This window comes from Microtus pennsylvanicus, chromosome 6 (genome assembly GCF_037038515.1).
Source record: "Microtus pennsylvanicus isolate mMicPen1 chromosome 6, mMicPen1.hap1, whole genome shotgun sequence".
NCBI classification, from domain to species: domain Eukaryota; kingdom Metazoa; phylum Chordata; class Mammalia; order Rodentia; family Cricetidae; genus Microtus; species Microtus pennsylvanicus.
Genome location: NC_134584.1, coordinates 4,774,283 through 4,800,467, shown reverse-complemented (window position 1 = coordinate 4,800,467; position 26,185 = coordinate 4,774,283). Strand labels below are relative to the sequence as shown.

General features: G+C 47.7%; 1 protein-coding gene across 4 annotated transcripts in view; it reads left to right on the top strand.

The window, feature by feature from the left end:
* The first annotated feature begins 12,279 nt into the window (after positions 1 to 12,279).
* Positions 12,280 to 26,185, top strand: part of Slc6a3 (solute carrier family 6 member 3) — a 32,813-nt gene continuing 18,907 nt past the window's right edge. Inside the window, exons 1-4 of one of the 4 annotated variants that reach the window (XM_075975708.1) lie at positions 12,280 to 12,371; positions 14,004 to 14,341; positions 16,464 to 16,595; positions 21,137 to 21,368. In XM_075975708.1, coding sequence (XP_075831823.1) covers positions 14,056 to 14,341; positions 16,464 to 16,595; positions 21,137 to 21,368 — 650 coding nt within the window. In that variant the 5' untranslated portion in view covers positions 12,280 to 12,371; positions 14,004 to 14,055. Of the gene's footprint in view, positions 12,372 to 13,572; positions 13,686 to 14,003; positions 14,342 to 16,463; positions 16,596 to 21,136; positions 21,369 to 26,185 lie in introns of those variants that run through there. The other 3 variants (XM_075975707.1, XM_075975706.1, XM_075975709.1) reach the window with 3 other exon arrangements.

The following is a 26,185-nucleotide window of genomic DNA, read 5'->3' as shown; positions in this document are numbered from 1 at the left end:
CTTTTTGATTTTTCGAGACAGGGTTTCTCCGTAGCTTTTGGTTCCTGTCCTGGAACTAGCTCTTGTAGACCAGGCTGGCCTAGAACTCACAGAGATCCGCCTGCCTCTGCCTCCCGAGTGCTGGGATTAAAGGCGTGCACCACTACCACCCGGCGAACTTGTCATTTTTTAAATGACCGTCAGCTCTGACACTAAGTATATTTAAGATTTTTAAAATTTGTTTTGACTTATTTCTTGAGACAGGATCTCACCAGCTTCAGCTGCCCTGGAACTCATTATGTAGACTAAGCTAACCTTAAATTCATAGACGTCCACCTACCTCTGCCTTCAGGTGCTGGGATTAAAGGCATGCACCGCCATGACTGGTTTGTTTACAGTTTTTTTAAAGAGTCAAACCAAGACATGAGCTATATGCTTTCCTGGCAGGCTGGTTCAGGAAGTGGTCACCTGTAATCATTTTGCTCAAGAACACGGGAGATACTGCAGCTCCAAGCACACACTGGCCACACACATGCAGGGCAGCAACCAGGCAAACTACTGTTCTACATGGAACCAGGGTAGGGAGAGCCAGCACCTATCACTTGTACCCCAACCCCACCCCTAGATTTGCATATTGTAGGTTACATTCCTGTGTGTTTTCCAGCATGGTTGCTGAAGTCATACCTATTAACATAAGGCATACCTTCTCCCAGGAAGATGAATTCCACGAGCCGTGTCTCCACCTTCGGATGAGCTGAGTTTGGTCAGGAGCCAATCTAAACATTTTCTTAGGGAAAAGCTGAGTTAAAGTCCATTCCTGCTCACCATTCCCTGTCTAAAGTGATAGGGGTTCTCAAGAAGTGGGAAGAATGAGTTTAACCAATTAACCATCCGATGTGCAAGTTCACACACAAGCAGGCACATGTGTGCGCAGGTGTGCACATGCCCAGTCAACTGCACAGTACCATGGCTGACCCGTCCTCATCCCTATGTCTCAGCATAGGATGGCACGAGTTCACAAATCTCCCAGTACCTATCTATGCTCCCCTGACCCCAGGTTTGGTAGCACCCTAGTCCCAGTCTTAATCATGACAATGTCAATAGGCACGTGGAGAGATACTGGACTGCACAGGCAGTGGTGGCTCTCCCCTGCCTATTCTATCCAGTTGCACGACAGTGGCCCTTTGTCATACCTTGAGTCAGGAGAGAGGCAACACTCCAGGGCTGACAGCAGTTTAACTTGGTACAGCACTTGTCTTGGGGTCCCAGGTAGAAACCTCTGGTCTTGGAGACAGAGGCTCTTAAGCAAAGTATTTCAGCATGAAAAGAGAAGCAGAATCTTGGGCAGGGCCAGTGGATTTGCCCAGGCCAAGTTACACAGTAACAGATAAGGGCCACAGAGAGCTGAAGTCAGCAAAGAAGATCTGTTTCTCACACAGACAGGGCAGCTCTGCCTGCGGCTTTGTTTGATTTTAAGACTGTAATTTAATGACAATGTTTCTCCCTTTCTTCCCTACATATCCTCCCAGATACCCCTGCCCACTGTTACTATCCCTGTCCCAGGCTGACAGACCATCCCCTCCCAAGACTGCCTGTCAGATGGCAGGAAGGTGAAGGGTCTTCACTGTGTTGGTGTTTATCAGTCACCCTCCTGCCTCACTGAACAGAATGGTCACCTGGCCATACCCAAGGTCGTAGGCAGGAGTACAGCTGGGTGGAGGAGGACTTTGAGAAGGCAAAGGGAGCACAGTCACCAGGGCATCCCCAAATATAACTGAGCCATTGCTAATTTCTCAGTTACAGGTGCTTTTCTGGCCACGGTTAGCCATGAGCACCAGTCCTCAGTTATGGCACCATGCTGACTGGGGAAAGGAGTCCAAAATCGCAGGTCCACCTCCAATGTCAGCCCAGCCCTGCATCCTTCAAGGCTTATAGCCATGAGTGGGGGATGAACAGTCACGAATAGGCCCCTCACTGCACTTCAGGTCGTGTTGGCAGGAAAACCTAGAAGCCAAATCTGTGTTTGGGGTTCGTATCAATCAAGGAGCCTTTCCAGTTGTGCTGGAAAGGCCAGAGCAATCAGCCTACTTGGGAAAGCTGGTGGATCTGAGAGTGGTGCCCGCTTTAGGTCTGGGAATTGAAGCACGACTTCAACCAGGCTAAGTAGTTACTGACCAGCTCCGCAGCTATTCCACATTTGGTCCCCTTCTTTTCCAGCCACTTGGAAAGGATCTGTGAGATGCACACTGGAAGAGACAAACTCATGCATACCATGTTACACCTGAGAAAATCCTATTGGATGGTGTCCTGAAGGAAGAAACAGGAACCTGGCTGGAGCTTAGCAATGTGCAGTCGCAGCAAGCAAGGGCAGGAAATAAAGAGAAAAGAAATGAGTAGCCCGAGAAACATGGTCAAATAACCTTTCAGGGACAGAAAAAAATATTTGACAAGATAATAACCATAATTTCCCCAAAATCTATAAATGCAGGCATAAAAGAGGCATCTCGGTGAGCACCCAATCGAACAAACACCAAGCAAGCCAGGTTTTGGAAAAGGTGCTTGCCACTAAGCCTGATGATCCAAGTTTGACCTCCCATGACCCACATGGTCGAAGGAGAGAAAAACTCCCACAAGTTCCCATGTGTGCCTGGCACGGTTTCACACTCACACGCAACACAAACACACAATGTAAAATAATTTGAAAGGAAAACAAGGGTTTCCAGGAAAAATGTGTGCGCTCCCACAAGGCACAAGCCTGCCCAGGTGTTTGCTGAGTGCCCACTGGCTAGGGTCTGATAGCTGTCAGCCAGCTCCTGGGTGAATACCAGCTGGCTTCTCAATGGTAGTCCACTTCTCAACGAGAACCAAATTCTCAGTGACTAGCAGCCAAATTTTCCATGACTGGCAGATGATTTCTCAATGACAGCCAAACTCTCAGGGACAACCAATTTCTCAATGACCAGAGCCGCCTCAGTGACTGCCAACAAGTTCTCAGTACCTGCTGATTTCTTGGTGACTGATAGCTGTCAACTCCTTGATGGCCACCAACTACTCATTGGCCTCTGACTATGCTAGCTAGATAGCTGGTGGCATCCTCAAAATTAAAGAGAGAAAGAAAAAAAGCCAGCCTGGAATTCTGTGTTTAAAAATACCTTTCTATCGTCAAGCAAAATAAAGACATTTTTAGTAAGCAAAAGCTGAGTCAGTGAGCCAGTTCATCATTGCCAACAGTGTCAATCACAAAAATACAAGAAGCTGAGTTGAGCACAAAAGCTAGATATTATCTGAAGGTACACTATTGAAAGGTGTGAGCTGCGCGGTAGTGGTGCATGCCTTTAATCCCAGCACTCGGGAGGCAGAGGCAGGCGGATCTCTGTGAGTTCGAGGCCAGCCTGGTCTACTAAAGCTAGTGCCAGGACAGGCTCCAAAGCTACAGAGAAACCCTGTCTCGAAAAACAAAACAAAACAAAACAAAAAAAAAAAAAGGTGTGTCACAGCCAGGAGTGCTAGGATTAAAGTTGGGTCAGGATGAGTATGTCTCTCATCTACATGAAGCTGCCCACAGACAGAACTGAATTGTGCAACCCACTCAGCAGCAAGCGATGCAAGCTGCGTGCCAAGAAATGGTGACAAGAGCCTCAGAATGGTGACCAGTGCCTGCCTGTCCGGTTCTGTGAGAGCTAGTTGGGTGCTGGTTCACTCCTAAACTGCAAAAAGTTGCCTCAGGTCAGAAGGAACAGGGGATGAACGTGCCTCTCCAGAAGGAAGTCCAGGTCATAAGGATCTTAGGGGTGAATAAATCTATAGTGTCTGGTGTCAAATCAAATCAGCATGCAATCAGCAAGTACTTTAGTCCCATGATGAATGAGAGGGTTTGGAAATCTGGGTTCAAACCAAGGAAGAAGAAAAGGTAGTTAGGAAGATAATAGCAAAAGTTTTCTTCACTGTTTAAATCTCTTTTGGAGGATGGTCACCTGTTGTCAAGTTGACAATGCATTCTCCAGTTCATAACGTGTACAGCAAAATGTTTGAAGCTGACAGCCCAAAAGCTAAAGGGAGTGCACTCTAGTCGAGTGTTCCTGCTGCAAGTTAGGGTAAAGCTATCGGTGAAAGACACAGTGAGATGGTGCCTACTACATGCAATGGAGCAACAGACAGACCAACATTTCAGTGTTGAATGAAACCACAGCTACCTGATCTGAGAAAAGACCGAGAACATATCAGAAAAACATGGAAAGCCAGGGGCAGCCTGTAGACAGAAGTCCAACCAAAGCAGTCTTCATGTCAAGCATTCAGGGTATGAATGCCTCAGTTAAAAAGCAGAAACTGCCACATTGCATAGGAAAACAACACCGAAAGCAATGTACTCACAAGAAACACATCGAGTGTATGACAGCACGAGGTAGAAGGGACCAGACAGGTTAGGATGTGTTGGCCCAGGCAGCACTGTCATATCTGAAAGTCAGGGCTTCGGCTCTGAAGTGCAGGCTACTGAAAAGTTTGCATTACAGTAGGCAAGCAGAGTCCAGACGTAAACAAACAGCTGGACTGACTTCAGGGAAATTGCAGAGGCTATCAGGTAGAGGGAGGATCACACTTACAACAAGTGGTGCTCAAACAGTAAGAGATTGTGACATGAAAGCCCATAACCTTGAATCCACTTCCTGCCGCATTGATTTAAAACGGACTATATTAAAAAATAACGTACAGTATTGTGGGGAGGTGGTGGCAGTCTCTGAAGGTTAATATACAAACCTTTATATAGTCTCTTGATCAGGTTTCTATTGCTGTGAAGGGACACCATGACCATAGCAGCTCTTACAAAGGAAAACTTCTAATTGGTTTAGAGGTATATACCTTTACTGTCATGGCAGGAAGCATGGCAGCATGCAGGCTGACACGGTGGTGGAGAAGGAGCCTAGAGAGTTCTGCATCTTGACTGGCAGACAGTGAGAAGAAAAAGAGGCACTGGGTCTATCTTGAGCATTTGAAACCCCAAAACTAAGTCCCAGTGATACACGTCCTCCAACAAGGCCACACTTCCTCGTCCTAATCCCTGTCAAGTAGGTTTGCTCCCTGTGAACCTATGGGAGCCATTTTCATTCAACTGCCATATAGCACCTCCACCTGTCTCCTCTTTTCTTTCTTCCTTCCTTTGTTTTGTTTATTTGTTTATTTCTTTATTTGAGTTCATTATTTTTTGTGTTGAATGTTGGGAGCTGTGAACCCCCAGACCCCAAATTTCTTCTAAACAACTTGTTTTCCCCTGATCTGAGTGCCTACAGCTGCTCTGAGCACAAGACCCTCAGGAGTTCCTGATGGCAGGGGAATGGTTTCTGGTGGGTTTGACTGGGGCATGGCTATCTCTATATGAGCTGCCCCAGGACACAATAAAGGGGGCATTCTTGGGGCATTCATGTTTCCCACTGTGCGTGTGCTACAGTTGAACACAAAAAATACACTTTTTGTGTTTTGTCCTGGAGTGGCTGATATACCCAATGTCATTCCATTGGAGAAAACTGATTTTTCCTATCCCAGCAGTTATAAATGACAGCTTTGTTTTTGATCTTTACCCTAGTGGCTAAATTTACATTCATTCATTTATTTTTTTAAAAAAGAACAAAATTAAATATAATAAAATAAAACAAAAACCATCATATTAAAGTTGGACAAACCAACAGAAGGGAAAGAGCCCAAGAGAGGGCATAAGAATCAGAGACTCACTCATTCATACACTCAAGAGTCCCATAAAAACACTAAACTAGAAGCTATAATATGTATGGGGAGGACCTGGTGCAGACCTGAGCATGCCCTATAGAAGCTGCTTCAGTCTCTGTGAGTTCATATGAGATGTGATCATGTTGACTTAGAGGGCCTTATTATCTTTTATGTCCTCCATCTCCTCTGGCTCTTACATTCTTTCTACCTCCTCTTCTTTGGGGTTCCCCGAGCTCTGAAGGGAGGGATTTGATGGCAGTATCCCATCTACGACTGAGTGTTGCGAAGTCTCTTGATGTCTGCACACTGTCTGGCTGTGGTCTCTGTGTCTGTTCCCCTCTGCTGCAGGAGGAAACTTCTCTAATGATAGTTGAACAAGGCACTGATCTATGAGTATAGCCAAATACCTTTAGGAATCATTTTACATTTCTTTTTAGGCCAGTATTATTTGCTTTTGCCCTAGGTCCCTGGGCTATCAAGGCTTAGGGTCTTGATCACCTAAGCAGTATCAGGTATGGGTTCTATCCCGTGGTGTGAGCCTTACATCAAATCAATTATTGCTTGACCTCTTAGTTGGGGTTTCTATTACTGCAATGAAGCACCATGACCAAAAAGCGAGGTGGAGGATAGGGGTTATTTGACTTATACGTCCACATCACTGTTCATCATCAAAGAAGTTAGAACAGGAACTCAAACAGGACAGGAACCTGAGAGCAGGAGCTGAGGCAGAGGCCATAGAGGGGTGCTGCTTACTGACATGCTCCTCATGGCTTGCTCAGCCTGTCTTCTTATAGAACCCAGAACCACCAGAACAGGGATGCCACCACTCACAATAGGCTGGGTCTTCCCTCATCAATCACCAACTAAGAAAATACCGTACAGCTGGATCTTCTGGAGACATTTTCTCAGTGGAGGTTCCTTACAGCTGGATCTTCTGGAGACATTTTCTCAGTGGAGGTTCCTTACAGCTGGATCTTCTGGAGACATTTTCTCAGTGGAGGTTCCTTACAGCTGGATCGATCTTCTGGAGACATTTTCTCAGTGGAGGTTCCTTACAGCTGGATCGATCTTCTGGAGACATTTTCTCAGTGGAGGTTCCTTACAGCTGGATCGATCTTCTGGAGACATTTTCTCAGTGGAGGTTCCTTACAGCTGGATCTTCTGGAGACATTTTCTCAGTGGAGGTTCCTTACAGCTGGATCTTCTGGAGACATTTTCTCAGTGGAGGTTCCTTACAGCTGGATCTTCTGGAGACATTTTCTCAGTGGAGGTTCCTTACAGCTGGATCTTCTGGAGACATTTTCTCAGTGGAGGTTCCTTACAGCTGGATCTTCTGGAGACATTTTCTCAGTGGAGGTTCCTTACAGCTGGATCTTCTGGAGACATTTTCTCAGTGGAGGTTCCTTACAGCTGGATCTTCTGGAGACATTTTCTCAGTGGAGGTTCCTTACAGCTGGATCGATCTTCTGGAGACATTTTCTCAGTGGAGGTTCCTTACAGCTGGATCGATCTTCTGGAGACATTTTCTCAGTGGAGGTTCCTTACAGCTGGATCGATCTTCTGGAGACATTTTCTCAGTGGAGGTTCCTTACAGCTGGATCGATCTTCTGGAGACATTTTCTCAGTGGAGGTTCCTTACAGCTGGATCTTCTGGAGACATTTTCTCAGTGGAGGTTCCTTACAGCTGGATCGATCTTCTGGAGACATTTTCTCAGTGGAGGTTCCTTACAGCTGGATCGATCTTCTGGAGACATTTTCTCAGTGGAGGTTCCTTACAGCTGGATCGATCTTCTGGAGACATTTTCTCAGTGGAGGTTCCTTACAGCTGGATCGATCTTCTGGAGACATTTTCTCAGTGGAGGTTCCTTACAGCTGGATCTTCTGGAGACATTTTCTCAGTGGAGGTTCCTTACAGCTGGATCGATCTTCTGGAGACATTTTCTCAGTGGAGGTTCCTTACAGCTGGATCTTCTGGAGACATTTTCTCAGTGGAGGTTCCTTACAGCTGGATCGATCTTCTGGAGACATTTTCTCAGTGGAGGTTCCTTACAGCTGGATCTTCTGGAGACATTTTCTCAGTGGAGGTTCCTTACAGCTGGATCTTCTGGAGACATTTTCTCAGTGGAGGTTCCTTACAGCTGGATCTTCTGGAGACATTTTCTCAGTGGAGGTTCCTTACAGCTGGATCGATCTTCTGGAGACATTTTCTCAGTGGAGGTTCCTTACAGCTGGATCGATCTTCTGGAGACATTTTCTCAGTGGAGGTTCCTTACAGCTGGATCTTCTGGAGACATTTTCTCAGTGGAGGTTCCTTACAGCTGGATCGATCTTCTGGAGACATTTTCTCAGTGGAGGTTCCTTACAGCTGGATCGATCTTCTGGAGACATTTTCTCAGTGGAGGTTCCTTACAGCTGGATCGATCTTCTGGAGACATTTTCTCAGTGGAGGTTCCTTACAGCTGGATCGATCTTCTGGAGACATTTTCTCAGTGGAGGTTCCTTACAGCTGGATCGATCTTCTGGAGACATTTTCTCAGTGGAGGTTCCTTACAGCTGGATCGATCTTCTGGAGACATTTTCTCAGTGGAGGTTCCTTACAGCTGGATCGATCTTCTGGAGACATTTTCTCAGTGGAGGTTCCTTACAGCTGGATCTTCTGGAGACATTTTCTCAGTGGAGGTTCCCATCTTGTTTCAAGCTGACATAAGACTAGCCAGCACAACTGGCTACTCCCAATTTTGCAACATTTAGTTACCCTAGCGTGTCTTGAGGTCATACACCATAGTAGATAAAGGATCTACGGCTGTCTTGTTGTTTACATTTCTCTTTTGATAGCATGCAGAATACCTTCTTGTAACAACGATGCTGGAACACAGGAGTGAAGGCTTCTGTGGGTGCCAGCTTGACACCTCCATGTTCAATGAGTTGTGTCTGTGTTGTCTTCAGCAATGGGGACTTTCTGACCATTTGCGGAGAGCAACCTATAAAGTGTTGACAAAAGCCTGGGTTGTTTGGGGATTCTGTGGAATCCCTCTAGCCAACAACTCAGATGTGACCCAAACCTTCTACTAGAAACTTCATTTGGTGACAAGAGATGGCCAGGTGGATCTCTGTCTCCCATTATTTGTTGATTTCATTGAGCTCATCTTCACATATGCAAATGTTTTAGGTTTCTACTGTATTATGTTTCCATGCTACCCTTAATTCTAGCTGTCTTATTTCCTACCACTGCCCTCTCTCCCCTTTCGATCCCCACGTGATCGTCCCATTCCAGTCATCCCCCAGCATCACCTGTTTTCATCCAATGCTCTTAGCCAGCATCCTCAGCACCAACTATAAGGAACTGAGCTCTGCGTTTAGCCCAAGTTCCAGCAAGGAAAGTCTGGCTGTTCATCAGGCTCAGTCACCTCAGAGTCAACCACACTGCATCTACCTGTAAAAGCCCAGAAAGTGAGGAGGAGTGCATGCACCCTTAGCTCTCTGCCAATTGTGGTGAGGCTAACAGCCCAGCCCTCTTGGCCCTTTTCTCTGAGAACATGAAAAGTTCCATTGTCCTAGCTGCATGGTAAGTCAGCTGTGGCCGGAGTACTGAATATTGGATATTAACCCAATATTGGAGACATGTGACCACTCTCTATCACTGAGTTTCACACTACTTAACTGCTGTGTTTTGTCTGTATACCACGTCACCCCATGGTATTTTATTCCTCACACCATGGGTAGTCTAGAGGTCCCCTTGCCCCATGGTATTTATTTCCCTACACCCTGCTTAGTACAGACCATTCTATTGTATTCTTGGTGTTCAAACCTTCATTCTTCTTGGCTTTTGTTTCTGTTTTATGGGTTGGATGAACCTAAGTTCTGCTCTGTGTCTCTGTCCTTAAATGACCTCTTTAGTTATTCCCACTATTTCTTCCTTACGCAGCCATTTATTTTCTCGATGACTTCAACTGGGCCAATGATGGGCTCCTGCCCCTTTCTTGGCATCAGAATTACTACCGAGAAGTGTGCTGGTAAAATGCACTAAGGATTACCTCAGAGGCATTGGAGTGCTTTGGCGTCACATCAAGGAATGAAAATTCAGCACTTCTCCTTGGATTCGTTTGACTGATTAGAGAGCCCAAGTTTGGATCCTTTAATTCTCTACCTGTATCTTCTGTCTGTCCTGGACTCTGCTCTTTATTTACTGAACAGAACAGAAAGCACAGCAGGGGAAACGGAAGATTTGTTACAGAATTCAGATAGTTTTGCAAGGTATTAAGTAAGTGATTCTAATTGACCCTGAGATACTCAGTACTACAAAATTACCTTATCAAGTTATATCCACAGGTTCCTCCAGTGATTGTGATGGATATTTGCTATATAAGGTCACTTCCAGGCTGTTGGCCACCTTCAGCAAATGATTACCACAACACGCTCATACGCACATCCATTACTCTGGATAGTCGTGGAAGAGTATATAACTTGAGACCAAAGTTATGGATTAGCATAGCTTGTGAGAGTGCATCACACGGGAAACTGAGGCAAGTAAGGTCAGTTGTTACACTGTTCTCTTAACGGCAAGTTAAACTTCAGCATGCTAATTGCATAGTAGGCTAGCAAGTCACGTCTTCAGTGATCTCAAAGTGTATTATTAACTTGCTTGTGAGGTCCAGAAAAGAAGCCAGTCTCTTTGAATGTAGGAGATACTTGCATAGAATTGGGTTGCTACAGAACAGAGGCAAAGAGATGGCTCTTGGCATCAAAGATTAGAGGGGGCACCATCATCTCCTGAAGTCCCTGTTACCGTATGGTGTGTCAAGGACTGAAACCATTCCCCCACCCCAATCTACATGTAGAACTCATACCCTCTTATGTCAGATGGCATTTAGAAGAATCAGGTCCTGGGAGGTGATCAGGTTTCAAAGGCTCCACTTCAGAAATGATATTTGTGTCTTACAAAATGGTCACGGGGAGCTCTGTTCATCTCTGCCCTGGAGAGAACCTAGAGACCTATTTGTGACCTGGGAGCAGACCTCCCAGACACCTGTGGCCCTGGGGATCTGAGACTGCCGAGCATTTATAGAAATAAATGTTTGTTGTCTGATTCCAAGGCTGTGGTGTTTCCTTACAATAGCTCCGGCTGACCACACCAGCCAGAGCAGTCTACCCTCCCCATTCTAGTCTGCATGGAAGAGCATCTCTGGGGGAGGGGGCGTTCCTGCCTGGTGTCATCCCCATATTTGGGGGCACAGAGGCATGGGCACAGAGGAGTAAACAGGTAGGTGAGGAGCCAGGGCATTTGGAGGTCCCAAGGGTTAAAAGAGACACTGCTAGGAACTTGGTTCAGTGGGGCCTGCGGATGCGACACTCCCTCAAAAGCCCCTATGTTCTGGGCAAAGCTCTCAGCTACTCTGGATGGAAACAGAAATGGGAAGGAAGAGAGAAGTGCAGGGAAGAGAAGGGTGTAAGAAAGAGTGAAGGGAAGGGAGGCAGAAAGGAAGATTGGACTCTGGTTCTGAGGAAGGGCTCACACTGCTGCTAATCCTAGGGAGTCCTGGACCTCCCTCGGTGTCCACACGCCATATATCTGGGCAGGAGAAATCCAGTTCCTAGTCCTTTGGGCCCCGGAGCAGGATATTGACCACACAAACTATATTATAGGTCGCTCCAGGTAAACTGGTTTCATAAGTAGGCTGACTGGAGGACCTCGTGGCTTGAATCAGATGGCTTAGATTCCTTAAAAATAAGTTCAGGCAAGGCTCCCGGAACCAAGCTAGAGCGCTGAGGTGGGGCTGGGAATAGTTACACACTACAAAAACCCTTATGGCCATGGTACCTGAGTAAGGTGATAGAGGAGAATCAGGATGGATTGGAGGATATTGGTACTTTGGATCCTAAGGTCAGAGCTCATGGAATGAGGAAGAAGAATACCTGAGCAAACTGGCCAGGGCAGGGGTAGAATACGCTGTGATCTGACTAGGAACACAAATTGGCCACCAGCACAGGACCGTAAGGCGTGTTTCACTTGCTTTGCCCCCGCGGAGCTGGAGTTGGAGAATCTTGTCAGCAGGTTGCTCAGGACCACGGGAGCTGGGTGGGGTAATCGTACAGCATCGAAAGGAGAAGTGGGGAGACCTGGGTGAGCCTTGGGAACTCCGTGCAGGTCCCCATGCATTGGCCACTTCGCTCTCTTCCGGGGGAGGGGGGTAATTTGCTCCTCTGCTCCTCGTGGCCTTGCTGGAGCCAGTTGCCTGGGAGCCCCTTGCAGCGCTGGCAGAGCAACCCCGAGGAGCGCAAGCAGGGGATGAGAGACCTGGACTGCTTCCTCCTGGAAGCCAACTGTCCGTCTGGTCCGCAACGCGTCCAACCTAGATGCCTTGATCCCACGTGGCCAACGCTTTCTGGTCGCGCAAGATATCGGCCAAGGTCCTGGCCTGCCCAGGATCAGTGGCCTCTGGCACCCTGCAGCCATCCTAGTACCCAAGAGATGCAGGAGCTGTTTAGCCTGTCCTCCGCCCACCCAGGGCGGGACGGAGGCGGAGCCAGTGCCAGCGGGCGCCCCCGACGGCGGGCGGGGCTAGGCGGACCGACCCCGCGACTAGATAAGAGGTTGAGGCTGAGACCCGCTAGAGCTGTGAAGCTGGACTGGAGACTTACAGGACCTCAGAGCTGAAGGCCAGCGCAGGAGGCAGGTAAGGACCAGGGTTGTTCCTTGCGCATCCTTGGCAGTGGCATCCCCTGTCCCACTCTGAACCTGGACGGCTAGTCTATGGAGCGACAGGCAGGAACCCCATTCTGCCCCTGGATGGCTGTGCCATGGAATGAGGTGCAAGAACCAGAGCTATCCGGATTCTGGGTCCAAGTCGCCAACAGCCAGGGCTTTGGAGAGCAGCTCCTTCCACATAAAACTAAGGGGTGTGTTCTTAGCGCCTGTCCTCAGAGTGTAGGGTTCCACAGAGTCCAAGCTCAAGACCTGCAAATGGAGGTTGCTCTTACTTCCCGGGGGGGGGGGGGGGAGGCATGGCTGTCTATGGCCGAGGCTGGGCATCGCGGACCCTCGGTGGTGGATTGACGCCACTTGGATGGCTGGGGTCTGAAAGAAGCACACCCCTTGGGGTTGTTTTCACCCCTTGCCAAAGCTCCATCTCCCCTCTCTCCCCACCCTCCCCCTTCTCAATTGTCTTTTCTGTAAGCAGGGGCTGAACTCGTGTTGTGGGAACCTTGGCTTATGAGCCACCTGTTTCCCGCTCCAGCTGGTGAAGAAAGATGTTTTTCCCAGGACTCATTTGCTGTCTGTGCCCAAACCTTGCCTCTGAACCATGAGTTGAGGAGTAGGGTGGGGCAGACAGGTCCTCTGTACCTGTAACAGAGCTGGGAGCAGAGTCTGGGACCAGGTCCTTTGCTATGCTTCCTGCCTTCTCACAGCCTTCTCTGGCTCCTACCTGCTCCCTAGCAGCTGCAAACCCATTAGCCCATTTCTAACACGTGCGAGGAATTTGCATTCGGGGTTGTCACCAGGGTAAAGAGGCCACAGAGAAGTGGTGCATAAAATAACTTCTGTCAGGAGTTTTTGTTTAGGGATGCAGAGGAAAGTCACCCCATTAGAGCAGCCACCCAGATGCCGGGCTTCCATCAGTGTGCTTGTCTGGGCTCAGTGGAAACAGGCTGTCACCGGGCATGAGTGCCATGGCCGTGGCTCTGCAGAAGCACAGGAGAGGCTTTCTCTAGGAGCACGGCTAGTGTAGCATTCTACTGTGGACTGATCCCTCCCCTGGTGACATTCTGGTAACTCCGGTCAGCTCAAAGGCCTGGAAAGCCACGGTCACCGTCAGACAGGGAGGTTTGTATAGACTCTCCTTGGGGAAACCGATGACTACTTGTTTTAAACTTTCAGTTACTGTGGCTGATTTTGGTTATATTCATTTTGCTTTTTGTTTGTATTACTAAGTGTAAAGAAAGCTACGCACCCTGACAAAGGCAGAAGTGAGTGGAATGCTATTGGCAAGGTGTGAAATTGCCCCCTGGGAATGTGGATAAGCAATGCATGCAGCACCTGGGGTTGTTATTAGGAAGCAAATTAGAAGCCACACAAGCCTGCACTAATAGGAATGAGGGCTTTGGTGGGAAAGGGATCCATAGGGGTGGGTAGAGGTGTGTCTGATCTCCACGGTCACTCTCTTCCATCTCTGTGAACATCCCCCAGCTGTCCTTCATCTTGGCTATGGCATCTCACATGCTTGGACAACCTCATGTCTCTGGGCTCCACCCAGGTACCCTGTAGGTATGGCTGCTGAACCTGTGTGTTGCTGTGTGTTTCTTTATAGTGACTGAAGGCTAAGAAGAAAGAAGCAGAGTTCCTTGGGCTCCAATCTACCCATGAGCAAGAGCAAATGCTCCGTGGGACCAATGTCCTCTGTGGTGGCCCCGCCTAAAGAGTCCAATGCCATGGGCCCCAGAGAGGTGGAACTCATCCTTGTCAAGGAGCAGAATGGAGTGCAGCTGACCAACTCCACCCTCATCAACCCACCACAGACACCAGTGGAGGCTCAGGAGCGGGAGACCTGGAGCAAGAAAATTGATTTCCTGCTGTCAGTCATCGGCTTCGCTGTGGACCTCGCCAATGTCTGGCGGTTTCCCTACCTGTGCTACAAAAATGGTGGAGGTAAGTGTTGCCTGGATTCCGGTGCCTTATAAGGGTGGGGCCATGGCAGGGAGTGTGGGAAATGCAGTGGAAGCAATGGAAGCCATGGTATCGTGTGTGCTGTGGTCTCAAGAAATGCTCACAGTGAAAGCTGAAGGGACAACTAAGTCAGCAATGTGCTTTCTGTTCAAGCATGAAGACTTTGAGCTTGATCTCCAGAACCCAAATTAAAAAAAGCAGGGCATGATGTCACACATTTGTAATGCTACTTGGCACTAGGAGACAGGAGAACCCCAGAGATTGACAGCCAACTAGTCTCAGTCTAGTCTATCCAGAGAGCATCAGGTCAGTTACAGACACTCTCAAAAACCAAGGTGAGCTGCTCCTGAGGAATGATGCCCGAGGGTTGTGCCTGGTCTCCAAGGCTCATATGCTCCTGTACACATAGGAAATGCTGTCAGTGAGACAATCCTGTTCCTCCTGTAGGATGGTGAAACTGCTGCACCAGCTGCAGCTCTTTTCAGTCTTCCCAGGCTGGAGAGCTCAGAAAATCTGACAGCCAAGGCATGTGGAGCCCAGAGAGCAGAGAGGAGAAGGGAGTGGGTGGAGGCACCAGGTCCTGACTTCTATGTCCGCTAGGATTTTCACTTTGGAAAGAAAATCCTAAAAGACCAAAAGAAGAACGTTTTAAGACAACTTCAGCAGTGCTTATAGAGTTGAATTCATAAAATTTGAAGTTAAACTTAGCAGGGCAGAAGATGCCCCTGAACTGAAATATACCCTCCTCTCCCCCTCCCCTCCCCTCCCCCCCTCCCCCCCTCTCTCTTCTGTTCTCCCTTTCTTTCTTTAAATACAGTTATGGGGATTGAACCCAGAGACTTTTGCATGCTGGGAACACTCGACCACTGAGTCACATGCATAACCCTCTTGATTATTTTTTTCAATTTGAGTTAGGATTTCACTGCTGCTTAGGCAATTCTTGAACTTACTCTGGATCAGTAGGTCTCGAACTTATGGTCTTCCTGCCTTTTGCCTCTGGAAAGCTGGGATTATGGGTCTATGCTACCAAGCCGGGCTCACATAAGAAAGCCCACTTTCTTATCCCCACTATAGAGTCATAGCTGTGCAGTGGAGCTAAAAGGAAGAGCAAGGTTACCAGAGAAATTCAAGTTGAGCCTGGAGGTCTCTATTTCCATGGCTGGGTTTCCCTGGCTGGCTACAGGATATGAAGAATTGCTGAAGGAAGGAAGGAAGGAAGGAAGGAAGGAAGGAAGGAAGGAAGGAAGGAAGGAAGGAAGGAAGGGCGGAAGGAAGGAAGGAAGGGCAGAAGGAAGGAAGGACAGAAGGAAGGAAGGACAGAAGGAAGGAAGGGCAGAAGGAAGGAAGGAAGGGCAGAAGGAAGGAAGGAAGGGCGGAAAGGCGGAAGGAAAGGTGGAAGGGCGGAAGATGGGAAGGGCGGGCTCAGGCAAATCCATGAGCAAATTGCTTAATTATGTGCTCCTGAAGGTGAGAGAACCAGGCTCAGCAGCTCCAGTAAGTGACCCAGACTGACAAGGAGACTCCCATCTTCCTCATCAAGACTTTGGGGGAAAGCTGTAGCCAAACTCTGCCTCACTCAAGGTCAGATTGAAGGGAGCAGAGGACCCCAGTGGGGTTCAGCCTTTGTGGATTAGAATGTACAGTTTAAGCAGATCAAGCCCTGCCCTCTGGCTCCCGGAAACTCAGCCCAAGTCTCCAGCGAAGCAGGCTCTAAATGCCGGGATTAGGTCACAGATTCCAGGACCACAACTCTCAAGGGACAAAGTGGGGTATGAAGAGGCAGACAGCGCTAGAAACAATGCTGAGAAGTGGCTCCAGGCCTTGACTGCCTTGCCTCTGGCTGAGTTCAGGATGTGGGGTGGGTGGACAATCAGAGGCATCGAAGGGAACACGTTCAACACTGACAGCAGCTGAGACAGGAAAGGAGGCATGGTTTACCACCCTTCCGACATATCCCCTCGGGTGGTAGCTGAACAGGAACCCCCACTAGACAGGACGCTGGGTGACAAGAACATACTTAAAAGCACAACATCAAGGCCCACGTGCAGATAATGAAAGTAGCCCTTTCTGTGGCCCCAAACTGAGGTTGCTGTCCTGTGAACAGGTGCCTTCCTGGTACCCTACCTGCTCTTCATGGTTATTGCCGGGATGCCCCTCTTCTACATGGAGCTGGCCCTTGGGCAGTTCAACAGAGAAGGAGCTGCTGGCGTCTGGAAGATCTGCCCTATCCTGAAAGGTAATGTGGAGGAACTTGGCCCCCACGAGGCGTGGCCATGTCTCTGGGGGCTGCAGAACAAGGTGATGACGTTGTGTACAGGTTCTGCTCTCTTAAACTCTGGACATCGGCACATGCTCTTCTAATGTGGATCCTACCTTAAAGACCGTAATGACCAGGAATCTTCTAAAGCATTCTCTTGCTCCCAGGACAGGCTGCTCTACAGCTAAGTGGTGGTAAACTTGTCAGGGTAGTAAAATGGTAAGGTTTGAAAAACTTATTTATCTGTCATCTTTCATCTACTTACCTATCTGTGGTCATTCAGCAAGCACCTTTGTCGTCTATCATCTATCTGCCTATTTATTGATCCATCATCTATCTGATCACCCATCACCTGCCATCTATATGCATCACTCACTTACCTATCTACTATCTATATACATGTCTATCTGTTCACCTACCAATCATCTATTCATCTATCAATCTACCTACCAGTCATGCATTTCTTAACCATGTATCTATCAATCATCTATATAGCACAGTGAGGTCAAAGAGTGTTTATACAAGATGTCAACACTATGAGGCAGATGTACTTTATACTGAACCAGGTGGCCTGCCCCATGGTTGACACTCCCCAAATGTCACCTTCCTTGATCCCAGGAGATCCCAGGTAGAAAACACTGTGCCTTCTGCATGGGAGATACTGACAGTGAGAAGGCTAAAGGCTTCTCCATGTGTTAAAAGCAAACCCTGGGTCCTTCACAGACCTGTTTATCACCAGCCAGCTTTGGACCACCCTTGTCTAACTCAATATCATCCCAAGGAGATGGAGTTCTAGGAGACTTCAAGAGGTTTTGTTTTTTTTTTTTTTGTTTTTTGTTTTTTTTTTTTTTTACTTCAAGAGTTTTGGGGAAAAGACCCAGTGAGGTTCCCCTCCAATAGATGTCACTTGCCATGAAAATGAAAGTAGCATTGGGTATCTTGAAAAAGTAGCATTGGGTTTTCTCAGAAATATTTGAGCAGTGACTGCATGAGAGGAATCAGAGCCCCAGTCCCCAGTGCAGTATCTGTGGGCTGGTGTTTGACACCCAAGACCAGAAACCATTGCTCTGAATAGAAGCAATAACAGGCCTCCCACAGCTGTTCAGGCCACACCCTTCATGGACTTGCTGCTCTTGTACAGCGGGAATGTGAAGGGCAGAGGCTGCTGGGCAGAGTCAGTAGGCTGCTGGGTTTTGGATTTACATCTTTTAAGTGTTGGGTAGCATTTTCCCTAGGCTAAAATGATTCCCTGTAAACTCTGTAAAGAGGGACCTCGCCAAAACCTACGTCCATGCACAACTTTAGAACCAGACAGACCCTCTGGGGACACACACTGGCACTGGATGCTCCCCATTTTTATCAAAATGTAGGAGTTAGCATTTAGAACAATTGCATGGGACTGTCTGACACTGTCATTGGATCCTGATGGCACCCGGGAACCCTGTTACTCTAAGAGATGATTCTTGTGTTAAAGAGTTTCATTATCCACTTACTTAGTGGGTCAAGGCCAGTGGACTCAGTCTTAAGAGCTACAGATGAAAATGAATGGCTCATGTTCTCCTAGGCTCTATCTAGCAGTGCTAATGGGACCCAGGGAGTAGACACTACTCCTGGAGCTGTAGTGGTAGCCGGAGTGAGCTCCAGTCAAATCTGTCATTCTAGTGGCAGTTGATAAATGAATTGGAGACTCAGCCTGCCTATCCTTGTAAAGAGGACACGCCAAGGGTTGGTGGCGACGTGTGGTCATGCAAACTCGAGTGATGCCAGAATTTGACCTGCTTCACTTTGTTCCCGAGTCTCATGCCTCTTGATTGTGGAGAAAGCCACAGGATACAATCAGTCCTGTGCCCCAGTCCTCATTAGGAATCACAGGACTGAAAGATCAACAGGAAACTAGGAAAGAGGGCAGATTCAGTACCCAGGACTGTGGTCAGCAGAGGAAAGCTATTTAGCTCACACAGGGACCTACTCAGAGCACAAAGTTCTCCATCAGTCTCTGGGTATTAGTAATGGCGTACTGCTACAATCCCAGCACTAAGTAACCAAAGGCAGGAAGATTGCAAGTTCTAGGACAACTCAGGCAGCATAAAATGCTGTCTCAAAAAAGCTCCTCCATAAAACCACTACAGGAATTATTTTTACTTTTATTCAAAGCCTCAGTAAACTATTTTGAAGAGCACCAAGGTATTATGCAATGCTAGCAACTTCCTTGGAACACAGTGAAATTGAGCAAGCATTGATACCAATAGCTTTACAGAGGAAAGACCATGGCTGTGTAACTAGGTGAGTGAGAGAACTTCTAGAAGGTGGGCAGTGAGCAGAACTCAGTGATCCCTGCTCCCTAGGCTGGCTTTTATACCATTCTAAAGACAAGTCTGCAGGAGGGCCACGCCGGAGCAGAGCAAGGTTGTGGGACGAGCCTATGAACCCCAGGTGTGGGATCTCAGTCGGAGATGTTCTTTTCAACCCCTAACTTAGGCTGGGGAAGCTACACTCAGAGAAGCCAACTTCCAGCTTTGGTATCAGAGCCCACTCCAACAGAAATCAACAAGTGGTACCTCGGAGGGGGCGTGAGGTTCTAAGAAGTGGCAGACTGAAACATGAAGACAGAAACATAGGATAGACCGGGAGGACTGAGGGTAAATACCAAACAGCTCCGAGTTTACTTCTCAGCCAGCACATATACTAATTACAGGCAAAAGGCAGCTGTACAGTCAGCTGACCACCTCCCTGTGCTGTCCTTCGGAGGAAGCTCAAGCAGGTGCATTATCTTATTCAGCTAAGCAACTTCTAATCTCTGACAAGGAGTGCCTCCGGCTGGCACATACCAGCCCAAATCTTAATACAAAATGTGCTCTTTCATCTGGGCAAAAATGCTTTCTATGGGCTAACACTGACATTACTCACAGCCCTTGAGGTTACTGGAAAAAGCAGAGCAGGCAATCCTGAACTCGAATGACTTAAGTCAGTGACTCCAGATGAAATCTGAGTCACATGTGGGCGCCCACACTTTGGCATCTGTGTAATCGTGGATGCTCGCTCTCGCTCTCGCTCTCTCTCTCTCTCTCTCTCTCTCTCTCTCTCTCTCTCTCTCTCTCTCTCCACACACACACACACACACACACACACACACGCACAATATCACACCAGCTACAATCCCTGGAGAGGCTTTCCTGCTTGCTTTCCTGCCCCCCTTAGATCACATGCCTTCTCTTTCCTTCTCTATCTTTTAAAAGTCTAGTTGAGAAAATTATCTGCATTTTCACTGGCCCAATGGCAGTCCCGTGTAGAAAGTGAAGGTGACAGTTAAAACGTGGACAACTGGGGAATCAAAGGTTGAGCAGTTCCTCAGGAGAAGTTGGATTCTCCTGCCTCCTGCCAGTCTGTGTTCCAACCTGGGGAGTGGGTCTGCTTCAAAACCCAGATAGCCAAATAATTCAAGGTAAGAACAGAATGCGAAACCCAAGGTGAGGGACAGTGAAGTCCAAAGTGAGACACTGTGAAGCCCAGGGTGAAGAACCGTAGTGGCTTTTCAACTGTATTTTAATAAAGCCTGCCTGGAGATCTGAGGGTAAAACAGTCCCACTGCTCAGCCTTACAGACCAGGTTATGCTAACACACACCTTTAATCCCAGTAGCCACAGTGACACTCACATTTAATCCCAGTAGCCACACTAGTTGGCATAGAAATCAGGTGGTGCATGCCTTTAATCCCAGCCCTAGAGAGGAATATGTAACTGTTTGTCCTTGATGGTCTTGGAGAAAGTGCATAAGTTGTTAATGGCTATGTCTTAAGAGATTTTGGGTGACCCTAACAGGTATGGATGGATATAAATGGCTGTGGATGGCCTGTATGATTCTGGGTGGCCCTAGATTTCCCTGGATGATCGTGGGCAGTTTTGTTTACCTTTTGACTTTGAATGTACCTGGGTTCTTGTGGATGGCCATAAAGGGTCCTAGCTGTCTTTTAATGATTCATGGTGGTTCTGGGCAACATTGAGCATTTCTGGGTGACTCTAGGTGCTTTGATGGCTCTGTTAGCATGGGTGTTTCTGAAGGTTCTGATGGCTGTGGTTGGTTCTAAAGGTTTGGTGTGGGTCTAGTAGCTATGCTTGACTGACTGAGAGATCCAGGGAAGCTGCAGATAGCTCAAAATGGGCCTGAATGACCCTGGCTGCTTCTTGAATGACTGTGGTGCAAATGAATCACCTTAATTCTGTATGGCTTTGGGTGACACTGGATAACCTAGTGTATCTATGGCTGACGGTTAGGGCTACCTGAATGTTTATAGGGTCGTTTCAGATATTCTGATGGCCTTCGATGACCCCTCTGAATCTCTGGAAGACACAAATGATTGTTAAAAATGGCAATCCTTTTTCTTTAATCACAGATTAGAGTCTGGTAGACCTCCTTCCTATGTGTTTTAAGGTGTTGTGGATGTCAGTGCACCAACTGAGAGTGAGTAGATGGTGGGAAGAGGCACCAATCATGCTGACGGTGGTTCCACTGTCATCCCCCAGGTGTGGGCTTCACGGTCATCCTCATTTCTTTCTACGTGGGCTTCTTCTACAACGTCATCATCGCGTGGGCTCTGCACTACTTCTTCTCCTCCTTCACCATGGACCTCCCGTGGATCCACTGCAACAACACCTGGAACAGCCCTAACTGCTCTGACGCCCAAGCCAGCAACTCTAGTGATGGCCTGGGCCTCAACGACACCTTCGGGACCACACCTGCTGCTGAGTACTTTGAGTAAGTGAGTGGTCCGTTCTTCCTGCCGGCCTGGAGATTGGGAGGGTTGGCAGATCTGGGAATGCAGGAACAGCACCGAGGATGCCACCCACACATACCTTGTTGTTCTCAAAACTGCGCTGAACCAGTCCCTTCCCTTGCTCAGAACTGCTGAGTCCTGTTCCTTATGCGATATATTTCTGAATTGCAAGGGATGGTCTTATACAATCTTATCCAAACTATACTGACGTGAGCCTCGGGAGGGATGGACCCTGGACTGTTGTCCCCTTGTTCCATTCTGCCTCTACAGTGAGGTGAGAGGAAACTGCCCAAGACACTGCATCACCCTCTAGAAGGAAGGGAAACCCTGGCTTTGGACTTCCATGGCAAAGGACACAGGCAAGCAAGTTCTCTGTTAGCTCCAGAAGGGGACCTCTCTGAGCATCGCTGTCTGGGTGCCTCAGCTTCATAGCCAAGCTGCTGACAGGATGCAAGGGCTATCCTCTTGCCATGATGCTTTCTCTTTTATAAATTTTCTTTACTTGCTTCCCTGTATTCCTTTTCCATGCATGGTGCTAGCCTTCCTCCCAACCCTGGTACATTCTCATCTCTAGCAAGCCTTCCTGGTTTTTTGTCTCTTTGCCAGACCTTCTCCTTGCTAGACCTGCCTTTCATAGTCTACCTGTAGGCTAGTACTCCTCCTGGAGTTTGTTTTCCTGAGTCTTTCTGGCTCCTGTTAGCTCTTCTATACCCTTCTTTATCACTATTGACCTTTCTTGAAATCTAGGCATGTGTTCATTCACTCATATGTGTATGCACATCACTGCACTTGTGTACTTATGTGTATACGTATGCACACATATGTCTGTATGAATGTGAATGCTCAACAGAAAGAGCCACACCATCAAAGGCAATGGTTTACCCTGTATGATTTTCAAGATGGTGGCTATGAAGATATACATTTACAGACGTGTGGCGGAGTCTGCCTCTCTTGGGACACTGCTGGTGCTGGCTGGCCCACTCTGACTGAGGCAGGGTCTGCTGAGGTGTGGCTTCTGTGGCAAATGTAAGCAAAGGGCATTTGGAGCAATCATTGTCAAGGTCAGGGTTTTCCCATGGACACTAATGCTCTTTGTAGGACTGGGCTCTCAGTGGCATATTTGAACATGTCTTATTACTTATGTGTTAAAACATGTCTAAGAGTTCACTTACCACTTAACAGAAGCTGTAGCTAGGTCGGTGCCTATAAACTTAACACTCAACAGGTTGAGGCAGGAGGATTGCAAGTTCAAGGTGTGGACTACAGAGGAGAATCAAAAGCTTAACAGAAGGGGCCTTGGCCAATAGAAATGAAATCATTTCTGCTCCAACTGAAAGTAGGTTCGCTTGCCAAAACAAAGTGTTCCACCTTTAAAGTGTTAAAAGCTGTGCTCACTAGAGGCCGAGGCTCGGGGTAGGTGAGTGAACGGAAGCACCGCCCTGAATGTTTAGATAGTTTTCCCCAATGGCAAGCAAACAAGAAATGACGGCTTTGCTCACAGAATACTTCTGCCATCTGTCAAAGTAGATTTTAGCACAAATATTATAGCTCCCTTACAGAGTAGTCTAAGGAGAAAAAGTCCCCAACCTTACAAATGCTTGTGTGTTCCCATCCATATGAACGGTATCCAACTGCCACGCACCGCACCTCCGTGTCTGAGCACTGTGCGCTGGCACCCAGTTCGCGAGTTTCAGGCAAGGGGGCTGGAGGTTAAAATACACAGACACACACAGACAGAGAGACAGCGACACGGGTCATCCTTGAATTCCCCAAGAATGCCCCCTTATTGTGTTGAGGGGCAGATTATATAGAGATAGCCATGTCCCAGCCGAACCCATCAGAAACCACTCTCCTGCCATCAGGAAACTCCTGAAGGTCTCGTGCTCAGAGCAGCTGTAGGCACTCAGATCAGGGGATTACAAGAAATTCAGGATGTTGGGTCTCACTGCTCCCAACAGGTCAGAATGTAGAGAAAAGGGCTCAGACTCACTCATTAACAAGAGCCACAAGGAAGCCCTCACAGTCCTAAAACAGCTAAAATCTAAGACTCTGTACACTGGCACCCTGTTTGCAAGCTTCGGGCAAGGGGGCTGGAGGTTAAAATACACAGACACACACAGACAGAGAGACAGCGACACGGGCCATCTTTGAATTCCCCAAAAATGCCCCTTTATTGTGTTCAGGGGCAGATTATATAGAGATAGCCACGCCCCAGCCAAACCCACCAGAAACCACTCTCCTGCCATCAGGAGCTCCTGAAAGTCTCGTGCTCAGAGCAGCTGTAGGCACTCAGATCAAGGGATTACAAGAAATTCAGGATCTGGGGGTTCACTGCTCCCAACATCGAAACAAAGTAGTGGGACCAGCAGGGCTGTGAGGGAACCAGTACCGGAGGACACCAGCTGCAGAGTTAGGGTTCACACTGAAGGAAGCCGAGAGCCGAGCTCTTGTAACACAAAGAGAGACTGTGTTTGTGAGCTCATGTGTCTTTCACAACTGCCAGATGGGTTAAGATGTGGTTTAGCACACTTGGAAAGAGCAGAGATGTCAGAACAGGTAAGGGGCCTGGAGAACTGCCTGTTTTCTGCTTGGAAGATGTGGGGGCAACGATTCCTTCCTGTGATTTTCCAGATAAGAAAATTAGAGGGAAAGTAAAAATGAGTCTAGGGACTTTTGACAAGGAATGATGGAGGAAAGAATTTTATCTTTAAAAAATCAGACTGTGGAATTCCGGAGAGGGAGGCCACAGAGCAGAGGTGTCCAGCCCTGTCGTCTGTGAAGGCCTGTAGCCCTGACTTGATACTGAGATGTTACTGAAGGAGACTAGAACAGAGCTGAGGACAAGAGAGTGGACATTGCCTTATGAAGTGTGCGAAGACCAAGCTAACTGTTGAGAGGAAAGCTGTGTCCTCTAACACAGGCGTTCATAGGTAGCAGGCTAACCTTCTGAACATGTGTGATGCTACATCACACGCTTGACAGCTAAGATGCAGGCAGGAACAGGTGTGAAAGTAGTACCAAGCATGTATGTTGCACCAGGAGAGTGGCAGCCAGGCCTTGATGGGGCACCAAACGCTGGTCATGCCACCCCCAGGCTCTGACTCCACAGGGATAGTGCAGCTGTCTAGGAGGAGGTATGCTCTCCTATGCTCTCCAGACGTGGACAGTCCTATATGCAGAACTGGTTCCTGTGCTGGAAGCCAGCTTGGTCAGACATTATCCACCACAGCCAACCATGAAAAGGGATACCAGGGAGACTGAGCACAGGAGGCCCGTGACCCGGTCTGCTATCCCAGAAACTACTTCTGGAGAGAGGTGAAAGGATGTGTTCCCTAAGTGGAGTCTGGAGAGTGTCAACTACCTAACTCACAAAGTTACTTTTAGTGACTCTTAAACCCATTTGTCTCTTTGTGTTTTTAATGTTCTTGGTCTTGAACCTGGGCCCTTGTACATGCTAGACAAGGAATCTGCCCCCAAATTGCCTCTATGCTGGATAGTTTCATGCCAACTTGATGCAAGCTAAAGTCATTTGAAGGGAGGGAACCTCGGTTAAGAAAATGCTTCCATAGGTGGGACTGTAGGCAAGCTGGTAGGACATTTTCTTAAGTAGTGATTGATGGTGGAGCCCAAGTCCATGGTGGATGGTGCCATGTCTGGGCTGATGGTCCTGGGTTCTATAAAGTCAGGTTGAGCGAGCCTTGGAGAGTGAGCCAGTAAGCAGCGCTCTGGATGGCACTCTGCCTCCACGTTCCTGCCTCCACGTTCCTGCCTCCACGTTCCTGCCTCCACATTCCTGCCTCTAGGTTCATGCCTCACTTGAGTTTCAGCCCTGACTCCCCTCAGTGATGTGGAAGAGTCAGCCAAATAACCCTTTCTTTCTTCCCCATTTTGCTTTGGCTATGGTGTTTCATCACAGCAATGGAAACCCTTGCTAAGACACACCCCCAACCACCCTTACTACTTTCTATTATTTATTTAAAGTCAGAGTCTTACTGTGCAGCCCACACTACCTGATCCTATGCCTCCACCTCCTGGTGCTGGGATTTCAGACATGAGCCCTCTTGTAAAGATGCATATTTTCTCCCTGCATGTCTGTCCCTTTATCCCTCTGTCCTACCGTTTCTCCAGTGTCCATTCTTAGTAGGCATGCATAGGCTCATAGAAGAGACTAAGTTGGGCACTGTCACACTCAAGGTTGTGATAAGAAATCACGAATATACTCAATAATATGAAGCATAGACCAGGGAAATGTGTATGATCTGTGGAGCGTCCCAACAAACCCACGTAACTATAGCCACTTAAGACTTCCCAACTTCTTAGAAAAAGACAAGATCTCCTGAGTAAATTAGGAGTGTAGGGACCTCGGGAGAGGGTAGAAGGGGGGAGAGAGGAAGGAAGGGGAGTGGAGAAAAATTTATAACTCAATAAGATCAATTTTAAAAAAGACTCCTGACTTCCATAAATGCTCAGTGCCACCCCACCTGTTTTCTAACAAAAATCAGCAGAAAGTTAGGTTTAAAGCCAGAAATGTGCCTCTCGTGAACTTCCGTAGCTGCAGCTCACTGTTTGGTGTTTTTATTTTAGTTCAGTTTAGAGTACCCCATCTCTATGGTAATTTCTACTTTAATAATGGAACATCTTTAAACGACACTTGTTTTTAACTTTGAAATACTCGGCTTGTCTAGATATCTTTCTTTTACCAGTTTCTAATTTAATAGTCTTGACAATATTTTATAAGTTTTGCTTATAAGTATTTAATCTTAATACATACTGTAATGTGTTTTGCAGCCTACGATAT